Source organism: Amaranthus tricolor, chromosome 15, assembly GCF_026212465.1.
Source record: "Amaranthus tricolor cultivar Red isolate AtriRed21 chromosome 15, ASM2621246v1, whole genome shotgun sequence".
In the NCBI taxonomy this organism is placed as follows: Eukaryota; Viridiplantae; Streptophyta; class Magnoliopsida; order Caryophyllales; family Amaranthaceae; genus Amaranthus; species Amaranthus tricolor.
In genome coordinates this window covers 2,323,798-2,349,495 of record NC_080061.1, presented here as the reverse complement: position 1 = coordinate 2,349,495, position 25,698 = coordinate 2,323,798, and the positions used below count along the sequence as shown (strand labels likewise).

The 25,698-nt window shown below is 32.2% G+C and overlaps 3 protein-coding genes across 4 annotated transcripts; 1 reads left to right on the top strand and 2 right to left on the bottom strand.

Moving 5' to 3' along the window:
- Nucleotides 1-5,388: 5,388 nt before the first annotated feature.
- On the top strand, nucleotides 5,389-8,311 carry LOC130800900 (mitochondrial import inner membrane translocase subunit Tim13). Its single transcript, XM_057664625.1, has 2 exons — nucleotides 5,389-5,648; nucleotides 7,776-8,311. Exons 1-2 carry the CDS (start codon nucleotides 5,529-5,531, stop codon nucleotides 7,923-7,925), a joined length of 270 nt encoding a protein of 89 aa, XP_057520608.1. The 5' UTR covers nucleotides 5,389-5,528; the 3' UTR covers nucleotides 7,926-8,311.
- A 665-nt stretch (nucleotides 8,312-8,976) lies between these two features.
- Nucleotides 8,977-19,101, bottom strand: LOC130800899 (soluble inorganic pyrophosphatase 1-like). Of its 2 annotated transcripts, XR_009039508.1 has the most exons (10): nucleotides 18,929-19,101; nucleotides 17,380-17,519; nucleotides 17,262-17,290; nucleotides 17,101-17,166; nucleotides 16,379-16,486; nucleotides 16,221-16,286; nucleotides 16,022-16,142; nucleotides 15,844-15,925; nucleotides 15,636-15,744; nucleotides 8,977-9,461 (listed from the first exon to the last, which is right to left on the bottom strand). XR_009039508.1 is itself a non-coding variant. In XM_057664623.1 (9 exons), exons 2-9 carry the CDS (start codon nucleotides 17,513-17,515, stop codon nucleotides 15,702-15,704), a joined length of 651 nt encoding a protein of 216 aa, XP_057520606.1. In that variant the 5' UTR covers nucleotides 17,516-17,519; nucleotides 18,929-19,101; the 3' UTR covers nucleotides 15,423-15,701. The 2 variants fall into 2 exon arrangements, 1 of the variants encoding a protein (XP_057520606.1); XM_057664623.1 differs by lacking the exon at nucleotides 8,977-9,461 and having other exon boundaries at nucleotides 15,423-15,744.
- On the bottom strand, nucleotides 10,072-11,271 carry LOC130801757 (uncharacterized mitochondrial protein AtMg00810-like). The gene has a single exon (XM_057665638.1). It carries the CDS (start codon nucleotides 11,269-11,271, stop codon nucleotides 10,072-10,074), a length of 1,200 nt encoding a protein of 399 aa, XP_057521621.1.
- Nucleotides 19,102-25,698: the final 6,597 nt, after the last annotated feature.

Sequence of the window (25,698 nt, the reverse complement as noted above, 5' to 3'; positions counted from 1 at the left end):
GAATCTCTTCGCTTGATTTGAATAATAAAAAAACGAGTAACTTGAACTGTGCCTCAAAATCAGAATTGTCGCAAGATATATTAAACATCTTTAATGCCCAGTTAATGTATAACATACCTTGTCAAAAGCTGTACAAGATCGTTGCCGGTGGCCGGAGCTCCAGTGGTTGCCGTGGTGGCCGGATCTTTAGGGCTTCAATAGTTTTTTAGGTTTTAGAATTTGAGAGGAGAGAGAGAAAGTGATGGGTAATGAAGTGGAGAATGGAAATGGAAAAGTCTTGGGGAAGGTGGGGAATGAGTGTGAAATACTTTTGGGTAAACACAAAAATAAAAAAGGGGAAAGGGAATGATAGAAAGTGGCAAACAAACAACAACAAAGAGAATTGGGTCTGTTCATTCCCTTTCCCTTTGATTATTACACCCAACCAAACAGCCCCTTATTATATTCGATTTGTTACGCAATTTTATATATTACTTTGATTATTTATATATTGAACTATTCACATCTAAATTATAAAAATTAATATTATAAAAGTATGCGATCAGACGATTCAAATAAGATCCTACTTGACTATATATTTTCTTACATATTAGCCGCAATATATAAAATAAATTAAATAATAAATAATATCAATAACCGTAATATTATAAAGGAAATATTTTTTTGCATCGTTTAGTTAAAAAGATATTAGATCGTAATTTAAAATGATATAAAATGAGTATGAATATAAGTATGAAACTTACAAGAATCATGCTGCTTTAAAATTTTTGAGACATTTTATAAACTACTACTATCGTGGAATGTCTCTCTTTCCATTAAAATCATCTAAGTACGCTCAACTCGTGATATAATTCCATGACTCCCTCTATTATTAATATCTAAATAAGGTCTAGGGACGACCGTGTAAAAATGCATAATAATAAAAAGAAATTCATTTATATTTTTAACTTTTCATTTTATATTCTTAACTTTTCATTTTATATTTTTCTAAAGATTTAAGATTAAATAAATAAGTTATTATACTAACATTAATTTAGGTACTTATTATAAGGTTTGATACCTTAAACAGATAAAAAATATATCTCTAATAGAATTGATTTATATATTAGGTGTATTATTTGGATAAGGAAAAAAAAAAAAAAAAAACTCAAATTTAATATTTTCTCATATTTATCATATGTGTCCTATTTACCTTTTACACTCTATTAAATGCATTTTAATTTCAATTTAAAATATTTCTATTTATACATTATCAAAAATGATAAAAAATTGATGTTAATGAAAGTTATATTGAGACTAGAAGTGTTCAATGGGCGCGGATCAACCCAATGGGTCAAGGGTCGGGTCATTAGCGGGTCAGATCAATAACGGGGCGGGTCATTAACGAGCCTTGGTGTAAAGGGTTGAACCGAGTTGGATAATTATAAGTATTAATTGCGAAAAAATACCACTTTTTTTTTTATTTTTAAATGATATTATTATATACATAAGCGAGTTGACCCAACGGGCTATAAAGTATAATAAAAAGACTATTTAATGAACTTTAAAAAAGGGGTCAAAGTGGGTCGGATTTAAACGGTCTTTAACTCGCCCCGTCCTGTTTAACATTTGACATGACCCGCCCTCGCCCATTTAAATTTTGACCCGATCTGGTCTGTTGAACACCTCTAGTTGAGACGAATCAAATAAAATTATATTTGACTATGTTTTAACTTATTATAGATTTAAAATGGAATAAATATTAAAATGAATGATGAATAGAGTTTAAAAACCAAATACAATATATATGGTGAATTGGAGCAAATTCTTATAAGTTTAGTTCAACTAATTAATCATTTATTTCATTTTAACATAGTTTAATTAGTATTTATTTTCTAAGTGCACAAAAATAAATTAACGAAAATATATAAACCCTTTAATAACTTGTTTAAACGCATCTCCTACTCTACCATGTGAGATCACTTACAAAATAAATACTCCCTCCTATTCACCCAATGTGTCTCATTTAATTTTTCATCATTTTTTTAGGTGATTAAATGAGACCACATATAAAAGAAAAAAGTTTAGTGTTTTTAAATTTTAATAGGGGTAAAATGGAGTTAATACGTGTTAAGGTGTGAAAAAATTAAGTTAAATAAGAATAAATTGGTAATATTAGCATATCTAAAATAAAAATAAGACATTTAAGATGTCTTGATCAAATAAAAAATAAGATATTTAAGATGAATAGGATGAAATATATAAAATCTCAAACGATAACATGAACATGAAAATAAAGTGTGACTATTACATATTTGTATATGTTACACTGTTTGATTTTATGTACCTATCAATTGTTTACCACATGCCGGGTCGTAATTGAAGTGTTATTACAACGGGATGAGTGATGACCAACCACAACTAGCTTTTGTAATTAGTGACTTGGTCAAGTAAGAGAAAATCTCTTGTATTATTTGATTTATATAATTTTAGTGTGTATTAATCTTTAAAATAATAAAAATACATATGTTTTTTTACTTGTTAAATATATTTAAAGTATATGAAATATTTATTATTTTATTAATTTTTAAATGAGACGGTCTCACGGTGAGACTATTTCTAATGGGCTGGCCTAATATACAATTTTTGTTTTAAAATGATCACTTATAATGTTAAAGTGATTACTTATAATTTTAATATAGTTACTTTTTATAGTTTTAGAATAATTACTTATAACCTTAACATGATTGCTTATGAAGTTATGATCTTAAAGTAATCAATTGAAAAAATAGGCTATTATATAGACCCGTTTCATAATGAAACGGTCTCATACAAGACGAGCTATTATTATTTTTAGGTTGATATACCCTAAAATAATTTCAACTAAATTAGATGACTTTTGCCTCAAGCTTACATCAAATAGCCACCACGTTCTTCATTGACGTTTTTAGACTTTGTTCAAATACTTCAACTTTTAGACTTTGTAAATAAGTTTAAAGTATATAGATAAAAAGGTAGAGCCCTTATTATAATTACGATATTATGTGGTATAAGGTTTACAAATCCTATTATTGTATTGTTTGATCCATATTTGATGCAACCACCAACAGTCAAGGTCAACACGACATTTAAAGTGTATAGAAGAGAGTATATTAAATCCATTGTCAATTCTATGTTTTATGAAGTATAATATGTAGGAAAATTTTTAGTCCTTAATGAATTAATAATTTGCCCTTTATAGCTCTCTATACATCATATAAAAAGCTGTCTATTTTATTTTAGTTGAAATTATTTAAAAATTCTCTATATATTTGACAAAAAATATATTTGTCAAAATAAATGATCATATAAAAAATTTCATTTTATTTAATAACTATTTATCTCTAAAAAAACTCTCAAAATAAAGAAAAAATTATGTAGTTATTAAAAAAATAATTATATAAGTGTATAATGTATAGTAAGTTTTAGTTTTATTGGACATGCAAATTGTATTAGCAACTATTATTTTTACGACTAAAAACTCAAATTTAAATTGTATGTAAGTAATAATTCAGATTTAAATCTTTTGCAGCACAACTTACATTAGAATTAATATTAAAAATGTTATCACACTAGCTATTTTTAAAGAAAAAAAATATAGGAGTAATAATAAATGAATTAATTTAAAGTTTTCTTTCACCAATTAGTAGACATAGATTGGATGGTTGATGTAGAGAATAGAGTGAACCACTTAATTGTTAGCTTAAAGACATACATGTGGTTATGGGCTTATGGCTAATCGTCATCCCTCATGTTTTAGGTGACGTCCTTGATTTATTGAAGTATTCAATCATATTAACATCACTTCTTTTTATCTTTTTATTTATTTCGACTAATTCTTAGTATAGTCCAATTAATTAAGGAATTTATATATTAGTTAAAGTATTCTACTATTTATTAAGTATATTCTTTATTTCCCTGTCTCTTTCTTCTTGTATGGGGAAGCAAGAGAAATTAAAGTTTATTTTGTTACTTTTTGGTCATACATAGCCCTTCCCTATTCTCCAAATCACAATTTATTAGCTTTAATTATTCACTTAAGGGAGTATTTTATATAATTATTATAATTATTCATTGAGACTTAAACATAGTTTAATAACGGTTTATCGAATCTATGTCATAAGAGCATAGATTATAAGGTATTAAAACATTAATTAATACTGATAAGAGATTACTATTTCAAAGATAGTATCAAGAAAATTATCTTAAATTAAGTTGGTTAAATTAAATAAGAAATACTCCTTATTTTATATTTTGTGACTTAGGTTTGACAAACAATTTTAATAATATAATTAATCTTAGGCTGCTCGTTGAAAATAATTAATCTTTGACAAACAAGTACTAGTTAACCCCTCTAGTGTGCACATGTATATAACTATACAAGTACATTGTGTATTCCATATTGTCAATTTTGATTGTTTTCTTTGGTGTGATAAGGTAAAATAATTCTTCTTAAATGTACTAAGTAATTAAGGTAATAATGTACAACTTTAAGAGTTAATATAAAAATTAACAAACACTCTTTGTTATTATATTTGTCCGTGCAATACATAAATGTATTATTATATTAAATTATAGAATATAAAATTAAATTAGGTACATTCGCTATTTAAAATATAAATAATGACCGTGAAATAATATAATAATAAAGGTATGATTGTTTGTGAATGTTATATTATTAATCTGACACATTTATTAAATCAATCTTATATTGTATCAAATATATAATTTATTAAGTGTCAAGGAATCAACTCAGATCAACCAAAAGTTTAATTTTATGGTTGAGGTCACCAGGATATGTTATATACTCTAACACGCCCTTTATACAATAGCCCTTTGAGTTAGAAGTGCGGATGCAACACCTGTCTTCCTCATACTCGACATTAAATATTCCACTTTAAAGATTTTGATATTGCGTTAAATTGAGTTTTGATGAAGGCATGAAAAGATAAGAACAATTGTTTGTTTAGAATAAGAAAAGGGAATATGAAGGAATATGAGTGATTTTCCTTTCAAATCTTTTCACTTTAGCAAATACTGTATTTATAACAAAATTTGTCCATATTTTTCCTCTAAATCCTTCCCCTTCTTTTTGTTATCCAAATAAGAGATTCTCTATCGTTCCAAATCTCTCCCTTTCTTTTCATTCAGTTTCTTTCATCCTTACACATGATAACGAAACACTTATTTTAGAAACTAGTTTTAAAAAATCATATTTATTAAATTTATTTTTAAAAAGGTTTAATTTTTTGAAAAGGTCAAATCCATGTAGGCAATTCAAGCTTTTATTTAAAAACATGTAGGCAATTCAAGCCTTAAAATATAGCGGACCAAAAGAAATTCAAGACAATGACCATTTCAGGCCCAGCCCATAGAATTGCCGATTTTCCAAGCTTCGAACAGCGGAATAGAACCAAAAGGTTTAAGCTAGGGTTTATTGAATTTCAACAAGAGAAGAAACACAAACTTATCGGCGGTTAAAGGAGATTGAAAGTGAAATTTCAAGAAAAATGGATGCTTTTGGATCATCATCAACGAATGGATCATCTTCTTCTCAACCTAATCCTGAAGCTATCATGAGTCAGCTCAAAAACCAGCTTGCTCAAGCCTACGCTGAAGAATTCCTAGAGGTTTATTTTTTCCCTAAATTTTAAATTTTTTTTTTTTTTTGTTTTTGGAGCTGGTTTTTGTTTTTGTTGATTTCAATTGATTGAGTTGAAGTATATATTAGAATAGGCGTAATCTGTATTGATTGGATTGCTTGATTTGAATTTTTGGACAAAATCAATTTAATGTTGATTGGTGGTTTTTAACGACCATATTGAAAACATTCTAGGTTGATAATAAGTGTAAATTAAGGAACAATGAGGTTCTGTTTGGAATAATCATATTCAATAACTGCTAGTGATCTGTAAATTGATAATTAGACACATGAATAGTGTTGACATCAAGCTTTTCTAGCTGTATATTAGTTCTGAGGTGAAATGGTGATGCCTAGTGCTTTTAATGTCTAAAAAATGTTCACATTTTGTAAAGTATTATTGGTGAGTAATTGATTTTCTCATGGGATGATCCAACTATGTTCTTGAGATGCTTTTGGTGTAGATGTATTTGTATCATATCCTGAATTGGGAAGGATTGGAAATTGAAATATTGTGTAAATTGTTGTTGGTTAAATAGAGATTAAAGAGAAAACATGAGGGGCAAGGTTTTTAGCGGTGAGGCTTGAGAGAGATAACGCGTGTCGTGAAAAGTACAACAATTGCTTCTTGCGCAGGACAGTATTTTTCACCCTTGGAATACCTATCGGCCTGTTCTATACAACTTGTTTGTAAAGTCAGTTTTATCCAACATTAATAGTTTTTGGTCAAGCAAAGTATATTTAATTCAAGAGAAGAGAACGAACGAACTTGCTCTCTCCTTGTTGGCAAACCAGGTGAAAATTTTCGATTTCTTGCAAAAGAATGTTCCTTTGAACCTAATGTAGCAAGATGGGCAGGAGGGTGGAGGGTAAGGGAAGGGAGGGGAGAGAAAGGTAGAGGTTGATAGTATTTCCAATATGTAGAGATTTTTCTTTCTTGAAAAGGAAGGATTATAATAATTAAATGCTCTATGTCACTTCACTAATCGTTCTTCTTCTTCCCATTATATCAAAGTCTGGGAAAATCAATCCTTCATTACCCCGCCTAGTTTTCCTTCTAATTTTTCTTATGATAGTATTTGTCTTCTCATTGCTATGCATAGGGTCTCATATCAGATTATAATATAGTCACCTACATTGCATAGAAATATACAAGTTAGCACTCTATTACTCCCCTCCAAGGTGGGTAAGGGTATCTATATCGGTGCTTAGTGGCGGATCTTGGGCATAGAGGGGGCACTGTTTAAATCCAAACTAAAAAACTAGGGGGCGAAAACTCCTAATCTCTAGTTTAAAAACTATACTCCTAATCACTAAGCCACATCTTTCTATTCAACATATTAGACAATATTTTGATTTTGTATAATGACTCAATTATTTTTAGAGGGTTCATGCCCCTTTAGGCCCAAACTAAGACCCGCATCAGTCGGTGCAAAACCTTGCTCTTATTTAGTTAAAGACTATTGTGTTGATTTTTTTTTTTTATAGAAACCTACAAATGTAGAAAAAAGTTGTAATTGAGTTTGATGAGAGACCTCATTCAAGTTGAAGTGACGATGAGTTATATTGAGATGAAAACATTGATGCTTTTATGTAGTTGGCTTGGAGCATACCTCTTTGTGGCTTTCTTTCTTCTTTCATTTCAAGGATATGCTTAGGCAAGTTATAGTTTTGATTAAGCTCACCATTAAACTGTCCTTTGGTGACTAGACAGCTAGAAGCTGTACTGTGCAGTGTTTTTGTTACTTCAAATTTCTTGTGAAGGAAATTGTGTACTCCTAATAAATGTTTAGGCATTTGCATCTGATTTATGTGTACTTTTAAAGGAAATGACTCATCAAATAATGTGCATTCTTATTTGTGTGAAGTTGTTGATGTTAAAATATCTTTGTTTTTACAAGTTTAAGGTTAAGGGTAGGACTGCTTGGTAAATGAGGCAGCTTTTGCGAACAAAAATAGAAAAAGGTTTCAGCTAGTCATGCTCTGTTTGTGTTGTGGAATTTACCCAACCTTTTATTGGACTCTTGATGCATCTTTGGTGGAAGGAGAAGAAAACTGACAAAGTCGCTTTATAATTCAATCTATTAATTCCATTTGTGTATTTGTGTGCCTTCAGACGGTAAGGGGAAAGTGCTTTGAAAAGTGCATAACAAAACCAGGGTCAAGTTTAAGCGGAAGTGAGCAAAGCTGTGTATCAAGGTGTGTGGAACGCTATATCGAGGCTACGGGTATAGTTAGCAGAGCTCTTTTCAGCCAACAACGATAGAGTCTAGACTCTCGAATGTCGCTCAGCACAAGAAATCTCGTGAAGAATATGCCACTTCATGCTCTAGATACAGCATTTTTGTTGTCATAGCTGAGCAAACTACCATATATTACTCGAAATTTTACCCATGTTTTAGAATGATGAACACATAACCATGCATTTTGCCGACTATTTCCTTAATTACTTCTATTTACTAGTCTCTGAACTTTAAGCATGGCCATCCATGGTACACCCATGCTGATTTTGTTGTGTAATTCCTTTTCTAGCAGTACGAACGTATCCCATGTTATGGTAGTATATCCTTACAGAAAATAATTGTAATGATTGGCATTCGTGTCAGATTAAATCAAATTGGATCGTGTTCACGACTACAATCACCTAACTCATTTGAGCTATTTGTATTCCTCGTTCGAGCTATTTGTATTTGTATGTAACTTTATAGTAGTGGGTAAAACTTATGGCAGCAACTCTGTCCTTTGCAGTGTCGATCTTTTTCTAAGGGTACTTAGATAAAACAGCAGATAAAAGCTTATCATATAAAAATTGAAATTTTTTTTTGTAAATTTGCATTATAATTTTATCATAGAACATGTATTATCTACTAAAGGGTGACAGACTAAGGTAAAAAAAAAAAAAGAATAAGAGGAAAATTAGCTACTTGTTTAATTTGCACTATAAAATCTTCCATTGTTTACTTAAAACAAATTTGCTTGCATAATCACTTGACTTTCAATAATTCACTATAAAATCCTCTATTGTTTTTTTTAATAGTCAATATTTAGGATTATTCACTCAATGGACAATAAGGGAGAATTTCATGACAATTTTTTATAAAAAAAATCATTACTCAACACGTTTTTAATAAATGTCGCACAAATCCAAAAAAACTCAAATGTCCTTATTTCTACAGTCCTGCAAAGCATCAGGCACCAGCATTGCAGCACACTCTACCAATTGCCATCAGTAGTGTTGTGCGACAGCGAAAATAAGATCGATAAAATAATAATGAAACAATAATTTCATTATGATCGCAAAGAATTTACACGATGAATTAACAATGTGATAGCTACATCCACCAATATCAAAATCGAATAATTTCACTATGATCGCAAAGAATTTACAAGATGAATTAAGATACCTCTCACATAATAATGACTCTCTTGTGATCTCTCTATTTGTGAATAAAAAAAATAAACCCTAGTACTAATAAGAGGAGGTATATATAATAAAACCAAAATTAAAAAAAAAAATTAGCTCCAAGTATCCACAAAATAACCGGCCACATTATTTGGAAATAACTCTGAGAAAATAAATCCCACATTCCAGCGGCACAAAACAAGGAAAGAAACTGCTCCACTAAACTCACGAGAAAAACAAACAACCCAGCACATTTCAGGTAACTGCGCCGAGTCGGCTTTGGTTCACTCATCACAGGCCGCCGACTTGGCTCCATCTTCTGGAAAAACGATGCATAGAACAGCACTCAATGCCGAGTCGTCTTCAACCTTGGTCACACCGTTTTCTACTATTCAACATCTTCAACAATGGCAACTCACATGTTTGAGTCACCATTAACAAGTGTTTATGCAAAAGTTAAACTAGTACTCATCACGATTAGTAACAATATTTATTATTTATGTTTATTTTATATATTGCACGTAATGTGTGAGAGAAAATGGTCATATATAGAATATTATTTGGATTATTTAATCTCATATTTTTATGATATTAATTGTTATAATTTTTATTTATGCATAAATCAAAATATAAATTATTAAAATAATGCATTGAGTTGCATAAAAAATCAAATGTGCTAAGTATAATAAAACGGAGGAAATACCAAGTTGAAAATCAATATCTACGTCTTTTCGATGCTCAGATATTAAAACCATCTTTTTCATACTACATTTCGCCTTTCCATTTGTGTTGACAAATCTTAATGTTAGGGAAGAAGGAAATTGAATAAAAATGTGAAAAACAGCCTTACCCAGTTGTTAAAATAAAAGAAGACCAAAACAAGATGTGAAGAAAGAATTCCTTTCATTATTGTGAAAGAACCAAAAAACCAGAAAAATCAAAATCTTATTACAATAATAGAGGGATATATATAATAGTTGACAAAATATACTAAGGGTATGAACGGTAATTATGGCACATGTTCATTGGTATAGGTGGTAGTATTCTTAACACCCCCTACAATCTTGGCTGAGATAGCACCAAGATTGGTCAGTAGCTTGTTGAACTGGTGTGAGGGAAGAATTTTTGTGAAGATATCAGCTATTTGAGAAGAGGTTGGTAAGTATGTCAGTTGTATTAGACCTTCCATAACCTTTTCTCTTGTGAAATGACAATCTATAGCAATGTGTTTTGTCCGTTCATGGAATACTGGGTTCTTGGCGATGTAAATGGCAGATTGATTATCACAGTGGAGTGTAACTGGTTCATGAATAGGGAAGCCAAGATCTGTGAGCAGGCGAACCATCCATGTGACTTCAGCTGCAGCATTTGCCATGGCTTTGTATTCAGCTTCTGCAGATGATCTGGATACTGTTGCTTGTTTCTTGGACTTCCATGAGATAGGTGATTTGCCAAGTTGTAAAATATATCCAGACACTGATTTTCTTGAATCAGGGCATGATGCCCAGTCAGAATCACAGAAGGCTTGTAAGATAAGTTTGTCAGCTCCATTCATAAGAATGCCTTGTCCAGAGGTATGAGCAACATATCCTAAAGTGTGATGAAGAGCCTGGAGGTGAGTGTCTCTTGGTTGTTGCATGAATTGACTCAGGTGGTGGACAGAGTAGGCCAGGTCAGGTCTAGTATTTGTGAGAAAATTCAGCTTACCAACCATGCTTCTATAATAGAGAGGGTCAGTTATGAGGGTTCCTTCAGTTGAGCTTAATTTCATATTCTGTGGTAGAGGAGTGACAGCAGCTTTGAAATCATTTAACCCACTTGCTTGGAGGAGTTCCTTTGTGTATTTATGTTGAGTCAAAATGATACCTTGAGGAACATAGGACACTTCTATACCAAGGAAGTAATGTAATCTTCCTAAATCTTTGATACTGAAGACTTTATGTAGATGATGCTTGAGCTGAGTAATAATTGTGTGGTCATTACCTGTGAGAATAATGTCATCAACGTAAACAGCAACTATAGTTAGAGAAGAATTTGTGGTTTGGATGAACAAAGAATAATCATTCTTGGATTGTTTAAATCCTTGGAGAAGTAATTCATTGTGAAGTTTAGCAAACCATTGTCTTGATGCTTGTTTTAACCCATATAAAGATTTTTGTAGTTTGCATACTTTATTATTAGGATTAGGAATACCTGTTGGGAGCTTCATATAAACTTCCTCATGAAGTTCTCCATGTAAAAAAGCATTATTGACATCAAGTTGATAGAGAGACCAATGATGGTTCTTACAGTAGATAGTTTGACAACAGGAGAGAAAGTCTCATCATAGTCCACACCATGTGTTTGTGTGTAACCTCTTGCAACTAATCTTGCTTTGAATCGTTCAATGTTTCCATCTGCTTTTAGTTTGATTTTATAGACCCATTTACATCCTATGGGCTTTTTACCAGTTGGGAGGTCAACTAATGACCAAGTGTTGTTTTCTTTGAGGGCTGTGATTTCATCATTCATAGCCTGTATCCATCTGTGATCTTGAGATGCTTGTTTATATGATGTAGTTTCAATGAGGTTGGATGTAGCATAAACAATGGATTTGCTGTTTGTAGGTATAGTGTCCAAGGTAACTAAATTGCACCAATGTTGATTAGTAAGATCAGAAATCATATTAGAACATACATAATCATTTAAGTAAGAGGGAGGATGGGAGATTCGTGTGGAGGTTCTGGTAGGAATGGGCGCAGTATAGTCTACAGGTAGTTGTTCATTTTGTGGTGCAGAACTGAGAGGAAGGAAAGTGGGAGAACAGGGAGTGGATGTTTGTAAGGGAGGAGTGGAAAAGGTTTGATAGTAGTCATCAGTGAAGGTGTTAAGAGACTGAAACTGTGTTGTTTCAGCAGGGAGGAAGAATTGAAAAGGTTTTTGTGAAATTTTGTTTTTATATTGATTAGGGTAAGGAAAATGTTTTTCATGGAATATAATGTCTCTGCTAACATAAATTTTGTTATTTTGTAAGTTTAATACCTTGTATCCTTTTTGTGTAAAGAGAATAACCCAAGAAAACACATGCAGCAGCCCTGGGATCAAATTTTGATCTGTGTGCTTTGGAAGTGGAAACATAACATAAACATCCAAAAGTTCTAAGGTGATCAAGCACAGGAGGAGATTGATGTAGTAATTCATAAGGAGACTTATTTTTAATAACAGATAATGGCATTCTATTTATAAGATATGTGGCACATAATAAAGATTCTCCCCAATAGGTGGGAGGTAGGTTAGCTTGAAAGAATAAGGCTCTAGCAGTGTCCAACAAATGTCTGTGCTTGCGTTCAACAACACCATTTTGTTGTGGTGTATCAGTGCAGCTAGTATGGTGAGTGATGCCTTTTTTATAATATAATTCTTTAATAGGACCTTCACACAGTTCTTTTGCATTATCTGTTCTGATAATGTGAACTGTGGTGTTAAATTGATTTTCAATGTATGCTATGAATTTATTTAAAACATGAACAAAATCATATTTATATTGAAGTAAATGAACCCATGTATATCTAGTGAAATCATCAACTATAGTAATGAAAAAAGTACAATTACTTGGGGTAGCATGTTTATAAGGCCCCCATACATCAATATGAAGTAAATGAAAAGGTTTAGTACTTTTTATTTCACTTGTAGGAAAGGGTAATCTGCATTGTTTAGATGGAGGGCAGATTTGACATATAGCATCAATACATTTTGGTTTATTCTGAAAGAAAGGAAGAACATGAGAGAGCTTGGAAAAGGGTAGGTGACCCAGCCTTAAGTGCCAGAGTTTAGATTGTTGTGTGTAGATGCCTGAATTAGAAGTGACAGTGCCAGCAGAATGAATAGGTGATATGGGCTGTTGTGGACCACTGGATAAATCTTCATTAGCATAATAAAGGCCCGATTTCAATTTACCAAGAACTATCTTCTTGGGAAGGGTAGGACCCTGTAAGAAACAATTTTGATTATTAAAAGTAATTTTACAATTCATATTGTGACAGAGTTTGTGAACAGAGATGAGATTGAATTGAAAATCTGGAACATATAAGGCATCTTTATGTTGTAGAGTGTTAGTTAAAAAAACAGTACCAATGTGTGTGACTTGTATCTTTTTTCCATTAGGAATGGTAATGAAGGTTTGTTGATTCTCAATATTTTTGTATGTGTGAAACATTTGTAGGTTAGAACAGAAATGATCAGTGGCTCCACTATCAATAATCCAAGTATTATCAGTATGAGACAAGAGACAAATTGTACCTGCAAGGAAGGCAGTGTGTGGATTTTGATCAGAAGTGTTAAGTGTTGTTGAATGAGCTCCAATATGTTGGTTGTCTTGAAGAGTGAGAAGCTGTGAGTATTGTTCTTTGGTAAAACTTGTATGCACCATATCATCAGATCTTGAATTAGGAGAGACCTCATCTTGTATATTGATTTGTGAATGCTGTGCAAACTTCTTCTGAGCTTGAGACTTGGAGTCCTTAGGATATCCATGAAGCTTATAGCATCGATCAATAGTATGCCCTGGACAATGGCAATGATCACAATGTAGGGTAGAATTTCGTTTAACTCCTCCTTTGGATTGAATTAGTCCTCCTCTATTAGAGATGTATCCACCTTTGTTGGGATATGATCTATAGGAGGGAACATGTTGTGGTGGTTGTTTGTCAGCAACAAAAGCAAGGGGCTCAGGACTTGATTTATTGTGGCTTATTCTTTTATGGTGTTGTTCTTGTAAGACAATCTTGTATGCTTCTGTGATGGTAGGTAAAGGATTTATCATGATTATATTACTTCGAATTTGTCTGTATTCTTCCCTTAATTTCATCAGGAATTGCATGAGTCTTTGTTCTTGGAGGATCTTAAGAAATTTGGAAGTTAAATTGCAAGTATAGCGGAGGCATTCACAAGTTGGCAAAGGACAGACCTCATCTAATTCATCCCAAAGAACTTTGATTTTTGCAAAAAATTCAGCTACATCATCATTTTCCTGTTGTATGGTGGCTATTTCTTCTTGAATGGCGAAAAGTTGTGTTGAACTAGTGTGTCCATACCGTTCTTCAAGATTTTGCCACATTTCTTGAGCAGTCTTGAAAAAGAAAACACTTTTGGCAATAACTGGACTTAAAGATTTGAGAATCCATCCTCTGATCATATCATTGCATCGTATCCATGCTTGATATGTAGGAGCAGGGGGTGATGGTTTGTGGTAGGAGCCATCAACAAAACACATTTTATTTTTTGTAGAGAGACCAATAATCATAGAAGATTTCCAGGTGATGAAATTTTGCCCTTCAAATTTGTCAGAGACGAAGGATTGTGCAGTAGTGTCAGAGGGATGGATGTAAAAACCAGTGCTAGGATCAGTGGTAAGATCTAGGGTTCGAGAATTGATATTATTGGAGGTGAAATCGTTGATTGTATCAGCAGACATGGTTAGAAAGAAAGAAGAAGAAGAAAAAGAAAGAAAAAAAAAATTAGGGTTGATTGTAGAAAGAGGGATGATGAAAAATCAAAAAAAAATCGAAGGCTATGGGAAACAATTTTGACATGCAATGAAGAAAACAAATAAAGGAAATGTTACTGGAATCAAAATCAAGAGGAAGGCCTGAAGAAAAAACAAGATTCATAAAGGAAAAGAAGAACAACAACAAAAACTAGAAAACCAAGAACAGAAAACAGGGAAAGAGAGATCTTCAAAGAAAATACCAAAGCAACAGAGACTTTCCTGATGAAGAAGACATCAAGACGTAAAAGAGAAAACACAGCAATCGTTGATGAAGTAGACAGAGATGATGGAAGAGGTAGTATCGAAAGAGAAGGTGGGAGAAGAAGACATTAAAACATTAATGAAATTGAGGCGAAAGGAAGGATCAATCCGGCTGATACCATGTTAAAATAAAAGAAGACCAAAACAAGATGTGAAGAAAGAATTCCTTTCATTATTGTGAAAGAACCAAAAAACCAGAAAAATCAAAATCTTATTACAATAATAGAGGTATATATATAATAGTTGACAAAATATACTAAGGGTATGAACGGTAATTATGGCACATGTTCATTGGTATAGGTGGTAGTATTCTTAACACCAGTGCGAGGGGTATTAGATCAAGCCGTATCTGGAAATTCAAACATCATTCCATTACACCATTACCCCATTGCTCTTATCCCTCCCACTTACACTTCAGGTCAGATGTACACTACTTAATACTCTAATTTCTTTTTACTTGCAATTCGATCACCTTTATGAAATACGATTTGAGGAAGACACTAGAAAATGTATTTCTATGTATTATCCCTTTATCAAAATGCTTGCCTTAATAGTGAGTTGAAACATGAAAGTGTAAAGAGCACATAAAGTAATCGACATTTTACTGAAGTCCATTAAAATCTTAAATTAATGAACAATGAATGTTTGGTTCCATCGAAAATGTATCAATCGACGAAAGAAATCAAATCTGAAGAGACTGTTACGATGAGTGACTATTACAAAAGTCTTAAAACAGACGATATATAAACTCAACTAAGTTCATAGAGTGCATGAGCCAGGTATACCTTTGTAACCTTAACCCGGCCTTCAAGATTACTTCATAATAGGTTAGCAAAAAGGTTTCAGATCAATCATCTCCTCAATGTCTGTAGAATGTATTCTGCGTAGAGATCCCTGAAAAATATACGACAATCGAAAAATCTATCACTTGAAGAAAACTACAGAAGTTAAATCCATTATCCTCAAATATACCAATTTCACAGTATTACTTACATAGAGTACTGGATGGCCTCGTGAGCAGTTTTAGCCGGTAAAAACTCATCTACTGCTACCTCTTTATTCTCGTTTTTCTTGTCTATATATAAATTAAGGCATATTAACATGAAGTACTAATCTTTAAAATTTCGAAAAATTTAAATTCAAAAGTTAAGATTAGTAAATAAAAGGATACAGTCCTCAAAAAAGCGTCTGATCTCAGCCAAACGATGAGGCGGGAGTTGGTTAATGTCAGTGTAGTGTTTAACTTCAGGATCATCAGCACAAACTGCAATTATCTTATCATCTTTCTCTCCCTGTCAAGAAGTTAAACAATGGTTAATCATCATTTAACTCCATCTATAATGTATATTCAAGTTAAACCCTTGTAGAACCTGATCAATCATAGGCATAAGACCAATGGCACGAGCTCGGAGGAAGCAACCTGGCATGACTGGTTCCTGGATGATAGAAAAACAACAAATATGTAAGAATCTGCATGACATTATGGGTCCTCTTTCCGCAACATTTCCCTACATCGAGCAGTGATTACCTGCATAAGCACTAACACATCCATGGGATCACCATCTTCACACAATGTTCTTGGAATGAAACCATAGTTGTGGGGATAAACCACAGATGAATATAAAATTCTATCAACCTGGAAAAAGAATACTTTGCAATGTCACAAAAGAGGGCATACATAGTACACACTAAACGGGTGTTTGCTACGAGTAATGCAAATATAATTGAAAGGGAATGCATAAAGAGAGGTAATGTCCAATGTTATTATTAATATATTTGTTATAAAGAGATGAAAGAGAATGAGAAGAACGAGAGAGAACCAAAGAAAGGGAATTGGTTACTAATTATATATGAGCGGTAACAATATGAAGGTATCCATTAACCTTATGAAAGGGCTTGAATTAACCTAATCTCATAACAAACAAAAAGTAATGGAGTAAGTTAAGTGAATCCCTTACTTGAATCTAAAAAGCTCATAACAAAGAGAATAGGAGACTTATATGACCCCACTCGATCATCATCATTGTCGTCGTCGTCATCATCATCATACCCAATGTATCCCGCTCATAGAAAAACTATGGACAAGGTCTGGGGAGGAAGAAAAGAGGCAACTCATACCCATAAAGGAGAGCGCGGTCAAAAAGTCCCTCATCTCAAAAAAAGTTTCAAATAGACAATCTATCTAAAAGAGTACATCTTTGGCCTTTGCATGATGAATAGGAAAGTAACAATGTCACAATATGAACTTACTTTAATAAGCCCAGTCTTCTTATCAAGCTCATACTTGACTTTGCTTCCTTTAGCTATTTCAACAACCTGCAGATAATGTGAAAAATTTCAGGATTTAATAGTTTCAAAGACGTAAGAAGGATAACCATTGGAGTTTGCTCAACAAGCAGAGGAGCACATACACAATTAAAAGTTTCTGGTGCATCGGGTCCTGTTAACAGAACAAGGAAAATTACATAAATTTCATTCGGATATAGACAAATAGATGTGAGAAAAATGGGGACGGACAAAGATTCAGACCAATCTCGAGGTCATGCCAAGGATGGGCAGCAACCGATCTCCTTGACATTGATGAAATTATCCTTTGGTTCAACTTTGGGGTTGGGCGAAATTGTTCTCTAGCATTATGTGCAGCACCATTCATCTCCGCATCCATGTTTCTGGAATTAGTAACAAAATGAATAAGGACATTGTAGCACATTGTCAGAATTTTGTTTATCAACATTCTAAAAGCTTGAAGAATGGCGTGATAAGTGATTCAACATGAGCAAAGACATCGCAATTATTCTGATTAATCAAAGATACTGGGAATAGTTAGAAGATTAGGTGTCCATTTACAATGGTATCAATTCAAAGCTATAGTTAACTGGTTCCGAAATATAACAGACTTGCTATTTCGTGTTTGCTATCAAGGGTTAGTTAAAAACAAACTCATTATTTTCATAACGGTAAGGTTGTCTACATTTGATCTCCTAAATAATGTCTGAGCCACCGAATATAATCGACTAATTGAAAGCTTTAGTCAAAAAGTCAATATGCTCAGTATAAGAAAACAACCTAATAATTTAACTAAGGAATCCCTTGATCTCATTCTTTTCCCTTAAATAAACAGAGAAATCAAAATCGAACACACAAATAAATAATCAGGTAGTTGGTTCTTATATAATCATGGGTTAATCCCAGGGCTTCTTTTCATCCTCAACCAAAAGCTTAAGTTAATGATTTCAGTCAAAAATTTGTTATAAACTCTAACACATCTTCTCGCACCCCTTTGGCTAAAAGTGTAAATGCAACACAAGCCTTCCTTATACATGAGGCTAAATATTCTAGTTTAAATGAGAAGTGGTCGAGAATCAAACTTGTGACCCCTTGTTACGGGGCTCTATACCATGTCAAAGAAGCTTATTGCTGAGGCCTCAGAATATGTAATCTAACAGTATTTGTATTGGATTCTCAACCCTTACCGAAAGGATTGATTCCCTCCCATTGCCTATAGCCTTGGCCAGAACGATTCTCTAGCCTCTCCAGAAAAAACAAAATTTACTAAATAATATATAATCATGAGTGATAAACTTATATGAACTTGATGGAATTGAATTAATAAGAGAATCATTCATCTTGTTTAAGTTTCCATTAAGATATATAAAAACAACCATATAATACAAGATTACAAGGTCAAACAAACAATAAAACTTACAATCGTGTAACAATGGAAAAAAGCTTGTCTAGTAGGAAGTATAAGAAAGCATTTATTGAACACAAACAATAAAACTTCGTGATATTACAACGATTTAGATCGAACCCTAAACAAGTTCAAAAAAAACACGCAAAACCCAATCAATTTCAAAGCACTAAACTGGTAAAAAATATCATTGAGAGAATGCAAAATAAAGTGAATATAAACCAAATTACACCATGAGATAAATATCAAACCAATCTGCTTTATCGTTTTCATTTTAGCATTTCCGATCAATACTTCAAGTTCAGGTGCATACAAATTTCCTTACCTATAATTAACAAAACCCGATAAATAGTTTTAAGAATCAAAGGAAGAATAGAAGAAACATACCCGGAAAAATAAGGATGAGAAAGTTGTTGCAAACGATAGAAGAAAGAAAACGTGAAGATTGAAGATCTATAAGTTCCTCAATCTCCTGCTGATTCTGAGGAAGTTTTATAATGGCTGTGTTTTTTGCTTTTTCAAAACTTTTGAATTGATTTTTGAAGTTAGGTAAAGAAGAAAATGACTAAATATTCTATTTATGTGTCTAATTGAAAAGAGTCAACGTTTGATATTTGTTTGTATAAACGACGCGTTTAGTTTTCGGTGGTTCATTTTCCATTTTTCAATAGTTAGATTGGCAATAATTAAGCGCTCAAATTAAAATTGTTAGATAAATAACAAGGTTCATTTTGCATTTTCTAATTGTTAGATTGGCAATTTAATCAAATATAATACTAAATTTGGTGGTAGTTGATAATTAATTACAATAATTGATTTGATCAGCTGATTTTGAATCCGTTACTATGAACAACTCTTTTTCAACTTGTTTATAAACAGCTTAATCATATCAATAATTCGTTTCAACTATCTAGTTACCAAATATTAGAATTGACTAATTTAACCACTTAATCCTTACTTATTTCAAAATAAGCTAAAATCATTTAATAAGTTATTTTACACCACACTCCCAAACATCTATACTCAACAATATTTGCTAAACAATTTGCAACCCAATATTTTGATTTAGATCCGCCAATTTTCAGTACAAATAGACGGTGTTTCACAACATAAATGGGAGAAGTCGGTCGTTGGTTTATTCTGTATATACTCAAGTATAAGTAATTAACGTATTTGCAAGATGTCAATTTCACTCTATGATCACTTATTCTGCCAATTTTCGAAAATAAAATAAAAAAAATTTATTAGAATAGAATTTTTGGGCGTAACTTACAAGACATTGCACAACAAACATATGTTGAAAAATACTTATATATGATAGTATATCGAAAAACTACTGAAAAATTGACTAACATATATATATTTGAGGGCTACTTCTTTTAATAGCTAATATCAATTGGTTTAAGTATGGAAGCTCATCAAGTTTATGTGCGTGCAACTCTCTTCTTATGCAATTCTTATCATGTACAAGCCCGTTACAAATTTATTATGATATCAGAGCCGATGGTTTCCGATCAACTGCAAACAAAAAAACTGTTCCATAAAAAAAATAACTTGCGGGTTCAAAAAGAATAACGTTCACACCAAATTAAAAAAATGGGTTCACATGAAAATACCCACATGAGATCCTACATCGAAAAATTAGACGTTGAGTAGCATATATTCTTGATGGGCCACGACTATTCTTCCTACTACCAATTAGTTTTAGGATGAAACTCATTAGGTTTGTGTGTAATCAATTCTCTTCTTGTGCGGATTTTGTGTACAAGACCAATAACAAATTTATCAACATATCTTTAATATATTTTTTATTACATAATTTGAATCTTCAATATAATAATAATAATAATAATAATAATAATAATAATAATAATAATAATAATATATTGCGCAAATACAATCCTCAAACTATTCAACCATTCGATACATTAGTTACTTAACAAACGTCTGGTAATTACATTACATATAGATAGTATTTAAAAAGATATTAGAAAGAAATTAATGCATAGATAATAGAAATTAAAATACAAAGTATTTAAAGTTGTGTGAGTTTGACGACAAAATGTTAGTGTTATCGCTTATTCATCACATACATTGTTATCCAACCATAACGTTGTACGCTTGGCCTTTTCAGTCAATTTTCATGTCCAGAGGTGGATGCTTTTCCCTACAACAAGGATTTATCAAAATATTTACTTTTTATTATCAACATAAATAATTGATTAGAGATTAATTAGAGAATCCAGATAAATAATACAAGTATTGTACCTCCTCAAGCAATCCAAGACAACAGTCCTCTTTCTGGTCTTTATTTTTGATGGCTAATTGTTCCCTTACCATTCTGAGATTTGTTAATTTAATTCAAAAATTTATACATATATTTGCGTGGATATTTGAACTCTACTTCTATATGTTCATGTATAATTAATTAATACTTGAAGTTAATTAATTCAACTGGGCAGTATTCATGTTAGTAAAAACAACTAAAATGGTGAAAATTAAAAATCAAGCTAAAATGTACATAAAATTATAGAAGGCGTATATATTATCTTATAGAATGTACATATTTTTGTGAAAAAAAAATCATATTATTTACAGTTTTAGCATCAGAATATGTTAAGCGTGTATGTATAACTTTTAGAAAACGTCCAATTATTTACAAAATTACAACCTAAATACGTACACTATTTACGCATTTATGTCCATCTATTTTCAGTTTTCACCAATTGAATTGGTTCTCACATGATCTAAAACACACATATGATCTAAAATGTTCAATTATTTACAAAATTCCAATGACACTTTACATGACGATGATAACTATTGCTAGCCAGCCATAAGGAGCTACGATTAATTACGGTGTAGATGCGTGTGATAAAAGCTACCATGGTGCCATATAGTGATTGCACCAGTATCAGAACACTGCGATCCACCAATAAGTACGACATGTATGTTGTTAGATTGTGAATTACAGTTATTTTGTATAGGACAGTTATTTTATTAATGTAGCAGTTAATAGGACAATTAGGACAGTTATTCTTCATTAGAAGCAGTTACTTGAAGTTCTTGTATATATTAACATCATCATTATTGAATGAAAAATAACAACAACAAAAATTAATCATAAACAACAAAGAAAGTTATTGTTAAACCAGAAATCATGGTATCTGTAACACCCCGGCCCCTCGGACCGCTGGTGACTACTCATGGAGACTGTAGATTAGCCCCACAAACCAACACAAGTTTTTCCAGCGCACTTTGGCCTCACTCATGCGCACCCGAGAAAACTTCCCAGGAGGTCACCCATCCTAAGATTGCTCCCCACCAAGCACGCTTAACTGTGGAGTTCTTAGCAAATGGGCTCCCTAGAAAAGAAGATGCACCTTGTTGATATGAATAGTCTATCAATCCTTTTTCAAGCTAAATCTGGGGTATTACAGTATCAGAGCAACAACGATTCTAAGTCGTTTTTGCAGCTTCATCACATACCGATTAACCTACCTTTAACACAAAAAACCCAAAAATGGCGGATGAATCAAGGATTGCCGTTGCACCTGACCAACCAGTCACAATGGGGCAGTTGTTGCAACTGTTCAAACAGTTTGGAAGGGATGAATCTTGCGGGCTGCGGGAAGATTAGGTCAGAAATCAGAATTAGAAATGTGAAGTATTGTTAGGTTTAGTTTCTTTTTTCTTTTTTTTTTATTTTTTTTTTACTCTTATGTCTACATTAATGAAGGGCTAAGATTGAAACCATTTTGAAATCAATAGTTAAAATCCAAAATTCATGTGGCATTCATAGTTGTATGTAATTGGTTATTGAAAGTTTTTAAGGATTGATGAGGTGGACATTATCAAAACCATTCATTGATCCACATTACACATCATAATGGCTTAAATTTAATTAATGGTAAATACTATTTTAATGAATATTTTCTTAAAAAAGCTAATTAGCAATAAAATTGAATATGAATTATGAGGTTATTAAATAACTTATATATAAACATAATTAAATAAAATCTTAATTCGTTATTAGTGGTTTAATTTCATTTAATTCATAATAATTGACAACTTACAGTTAAATCTTTAATATACTATCGATTAAGTATCTATGTAAGTCTATGATAGTCTAATAGATTGTTTTGATTAGTTTTGTTCATTCAACTTGATCAAACTTGCAATATTCAATCTCACTTACAATTTAACGACATAGCTTCAAGTCTATATTAGACATGTTCCAATTAAATCTTTATTAAACGATCGATTAAGTATCTAATTGATTAATACTAATTAATATATAGACTAATACTATATTTCTAATAGTTTATGTTAGTTAGTTTTAGGTTTCATTACACTTAAAAAAAAACTTCAAAACTATGTAAGACTGTAAGTCTATAATAATCTATATGATCATGTATAATTAATTAATACTTGAAGTTAATTAATTCAACTGGGCAGTAATCATGTCAGTAAAAACAACTAAAATGGTGAAAATTGAAAATTAAGCTGAAATATACATAAAGTTGCAGAAGGCGTATATATTATCTTATAGAATATACATATTTTTGTGAAAAAAAAATCATATTATTTACAGGTTTGGCATCAGAATATGTTAAGCATGTATGTATAACTTTTAGAAAATGTCTAATTATTTACAAAATTACAACCAAAATACGTACACTATTTAATTTTCAGTTTTCACCCCTTTAATCGGTTTTCACATTATCTAAAACATACTATGATTTAAAATGTCTAATTGTTTACAAAATTCCAATGATACTGCACATGACGATGATAACTATTGCTACTTTGCTAGCCATAAGGAGCTATGGTTAATTACGGTGTAGATGGTGAGAGATAAAAGCTACCATGGTGCCATATAGTGGTTGCACCAGTATCAAAACACTGCGATCCACCAATAAGTACGACATGTATGTCATCCTTACAAACCATGGACCATATCAAACAAAACAAAACCAACGTGGATGTACACATGGCATACACATCAACAATCAAGCAAAATATAAATGATAATTTCTTTGCTAGCACGGCATAGCCAGTTTCTTGTTTAAGGCCACTAGGGAGTGTGAAAGCAGCTGCAAAGGTAATTGTCGCTAATAGAGCTGCAACTACTGATAGGGTTAGGGTGTTTCTCATTTGATCCAAATCTGTTCGATGTTAATTAATGTATCTTGTATTCACATTGGATGCACCTTGATTTCTTTACACATCAATTCCTACATGCATAATAAGATCATGTCTCTTATCAATAAATTCCATCAGCCAATAATCAAAATATATATATGGAGTATGTTGTTAAATTGAGGTTAGACTTATTGTGACATATAATTAAATAACACAACGTATACACACTTCAGAAGCCAAGAATATATCATCCCAAAACCATATGGAATATAATAAGGGCTCCAATGACTTATAAAGTCTGCATCATCTTTAATTTATTGATGTGAGATAAACTATCCAAATACCCCTTTACATGCGAAACCCTAATCAAATTCGCATGTAGAAGTAATTAATTATGGTAGGAATGTCTTTCTTTTCGGACCTACCATTTTAGTTATTGTGAATGCCAACATATAATAAAAAAACACATGGTGCTCCCACTTCATAAGCCAAGAAAATACCATTCCAAAATCATATGGCTAAGAAAGGGAGGGCTCTAATGACTTATAAATTATACTTACCATCTTTAATTCATCGATGTGGAATAAACCATCGTCGCAACACATATATGTAATACAATATAATTTCAAAAGCATTTGAAGTTTATTGCAACATTAATTAATTACATACCCAATCAATATCTTCACGATAAAGCTTATGAAGTAAATCCATGATTGTTATACCATTGTAGTCCTTTGTGTTTCGATCAACTTTAACATCAGTGAGTAACGCCTTAGCCAGAGGTCTGTCTTTCCTCTCTAATGCTCGATGCAAAGGCGTAGCACCATTTGAATTACTTGTATTTAAAATTTCAGCAATCGTTGCATTTTTTAGAAGCTCCACATATTCATTATAAGATTTTTAGTCTAATGTGGTGTAGAGGGCAAGGGTCTTCATAGACTATTTGTGTTTGTTAATAAAAACTAATTGTGTTTGTAATTATATCGCAAAGACCTTGAAATAGAATTCATGGATTTCTATAGCGCTTGTCGAATCCTCGAGTGTTGATTTTTTATTTGTACATGTGCCCTTTTAAACAGAGTATCAAATGAGCTATTACCGCTACCAAGATAATACTTAAAAGACGAGTGTTGGCTTTCAACTTTGCTGGTAGTTTGGTTACCCATGTGTAAACAGTCATTCGTTTATACACGTACAAATTTCTTTTTGTGTGGAATCCATGTTTCAGCCAAATATCAAATGACTCTTCTATTCCTAGTCGACCAGGTAGTCACAATCGACTTCCATCTGTTTTCAAATTCGGTGAGCGTAGAACTGTTAACCAAGGTGTTCCATCTAGTTTTTCTGAATATCTACCCTTGTTGATTTCTTTTCCCGCCACACAATTTTTCTATCATGTTCTCTACGTCATTGGTAATATGCATACGCATAATAAATGTTGCAAATCTACATTAAACAGAAGATTGAATATAATTAAGATATATTCAATAAATAGAACGACAATAATTAATTAACACAACCTTTTTACCTGGGAAGACATCACGAATAGCTGCAGATAAACCCTCGTCTTGATCAATTACGATTACGCTGGGAGTATGAGCTTTGCCAAAAATATCTCTCAATCCCTCCAATACCCACAAATATGACACAGCTGCCTCATCTAGCATCAAACAAAGCGGCCATTTTTGTTTGTTTGTTTTGTAAGTTGTATCTATCAACACAACTTAGGGCCACGTACGTATCATCTAGATGGATGTAGGATTTGCATCTAATAATCTACTCAATTTCCCTTCACTATCCACGTCTGTCCAAACCACGTAATTATGCTATATGGCCATATAAAGACAGTGTTGAAGAGGAGTCCTACCCTCCATCTCTTTTCTCCTAATTGATTGTCTAACATTATAAATTTGATTCATACTAGCAAAAAAACCAGAAAAATTTTGTTTAATTGTGGTCGTGATAAACGCAGGTTGCATACCGATTGCACTAAGCTCTCGTATGTGCTGCCG

What these genes read in the sequence shown, in the direction of transcription:
- LOC130800900 (XM_057664625.1), top strand. Translation starts at nt 5,529, where the DNA reads ATGGATGCTTTTGGATCATCATCAACGAATGGATCATCTTCTTCTCAA. An exon ending in ACGCTGAAGAATTCCTAGAG is followed by an intron (nt 5,649 to 7,775) that starts GTTTATTTTTTC and finishes GTGTGCCTTCAG; the next exon opens with ACGGTAAGGGGAAAGTGCTT.
- LOC130801757 (XM_057665638.1), bottom strand. Translation starts at nt 11,271, where the DNA reads ATGAAGCTCCCAACAGGTATTCCTAATCCTAATAATAAAGTATGCAAA.
- LOC130800899 (XM_057664623.1), bottom strand. Translation starts at nt 17,515, where the DNA reads ATGGATGCGGAGATGAATGGTGCTGCACATAATGCTAGAGAACAATTT. An exon ending in TTGGCATGACCTCGAGATTG is followed by an intron (nt 17,291 to 17,379) that starts GTCTGAATCTTT and finishes TTCTGTTAACAG; the next exon opens with GACCCGATGCACCAGAAACT. An exon ending in ATGTGTTAGTGCTTATGCAG is followed by an intron (nt 16,287 to 16,378) that starts GTAATCACTGCT and finishes TCTATCATCCAG; the next exon opens with GAACCAGTCATGCCAGGTTG.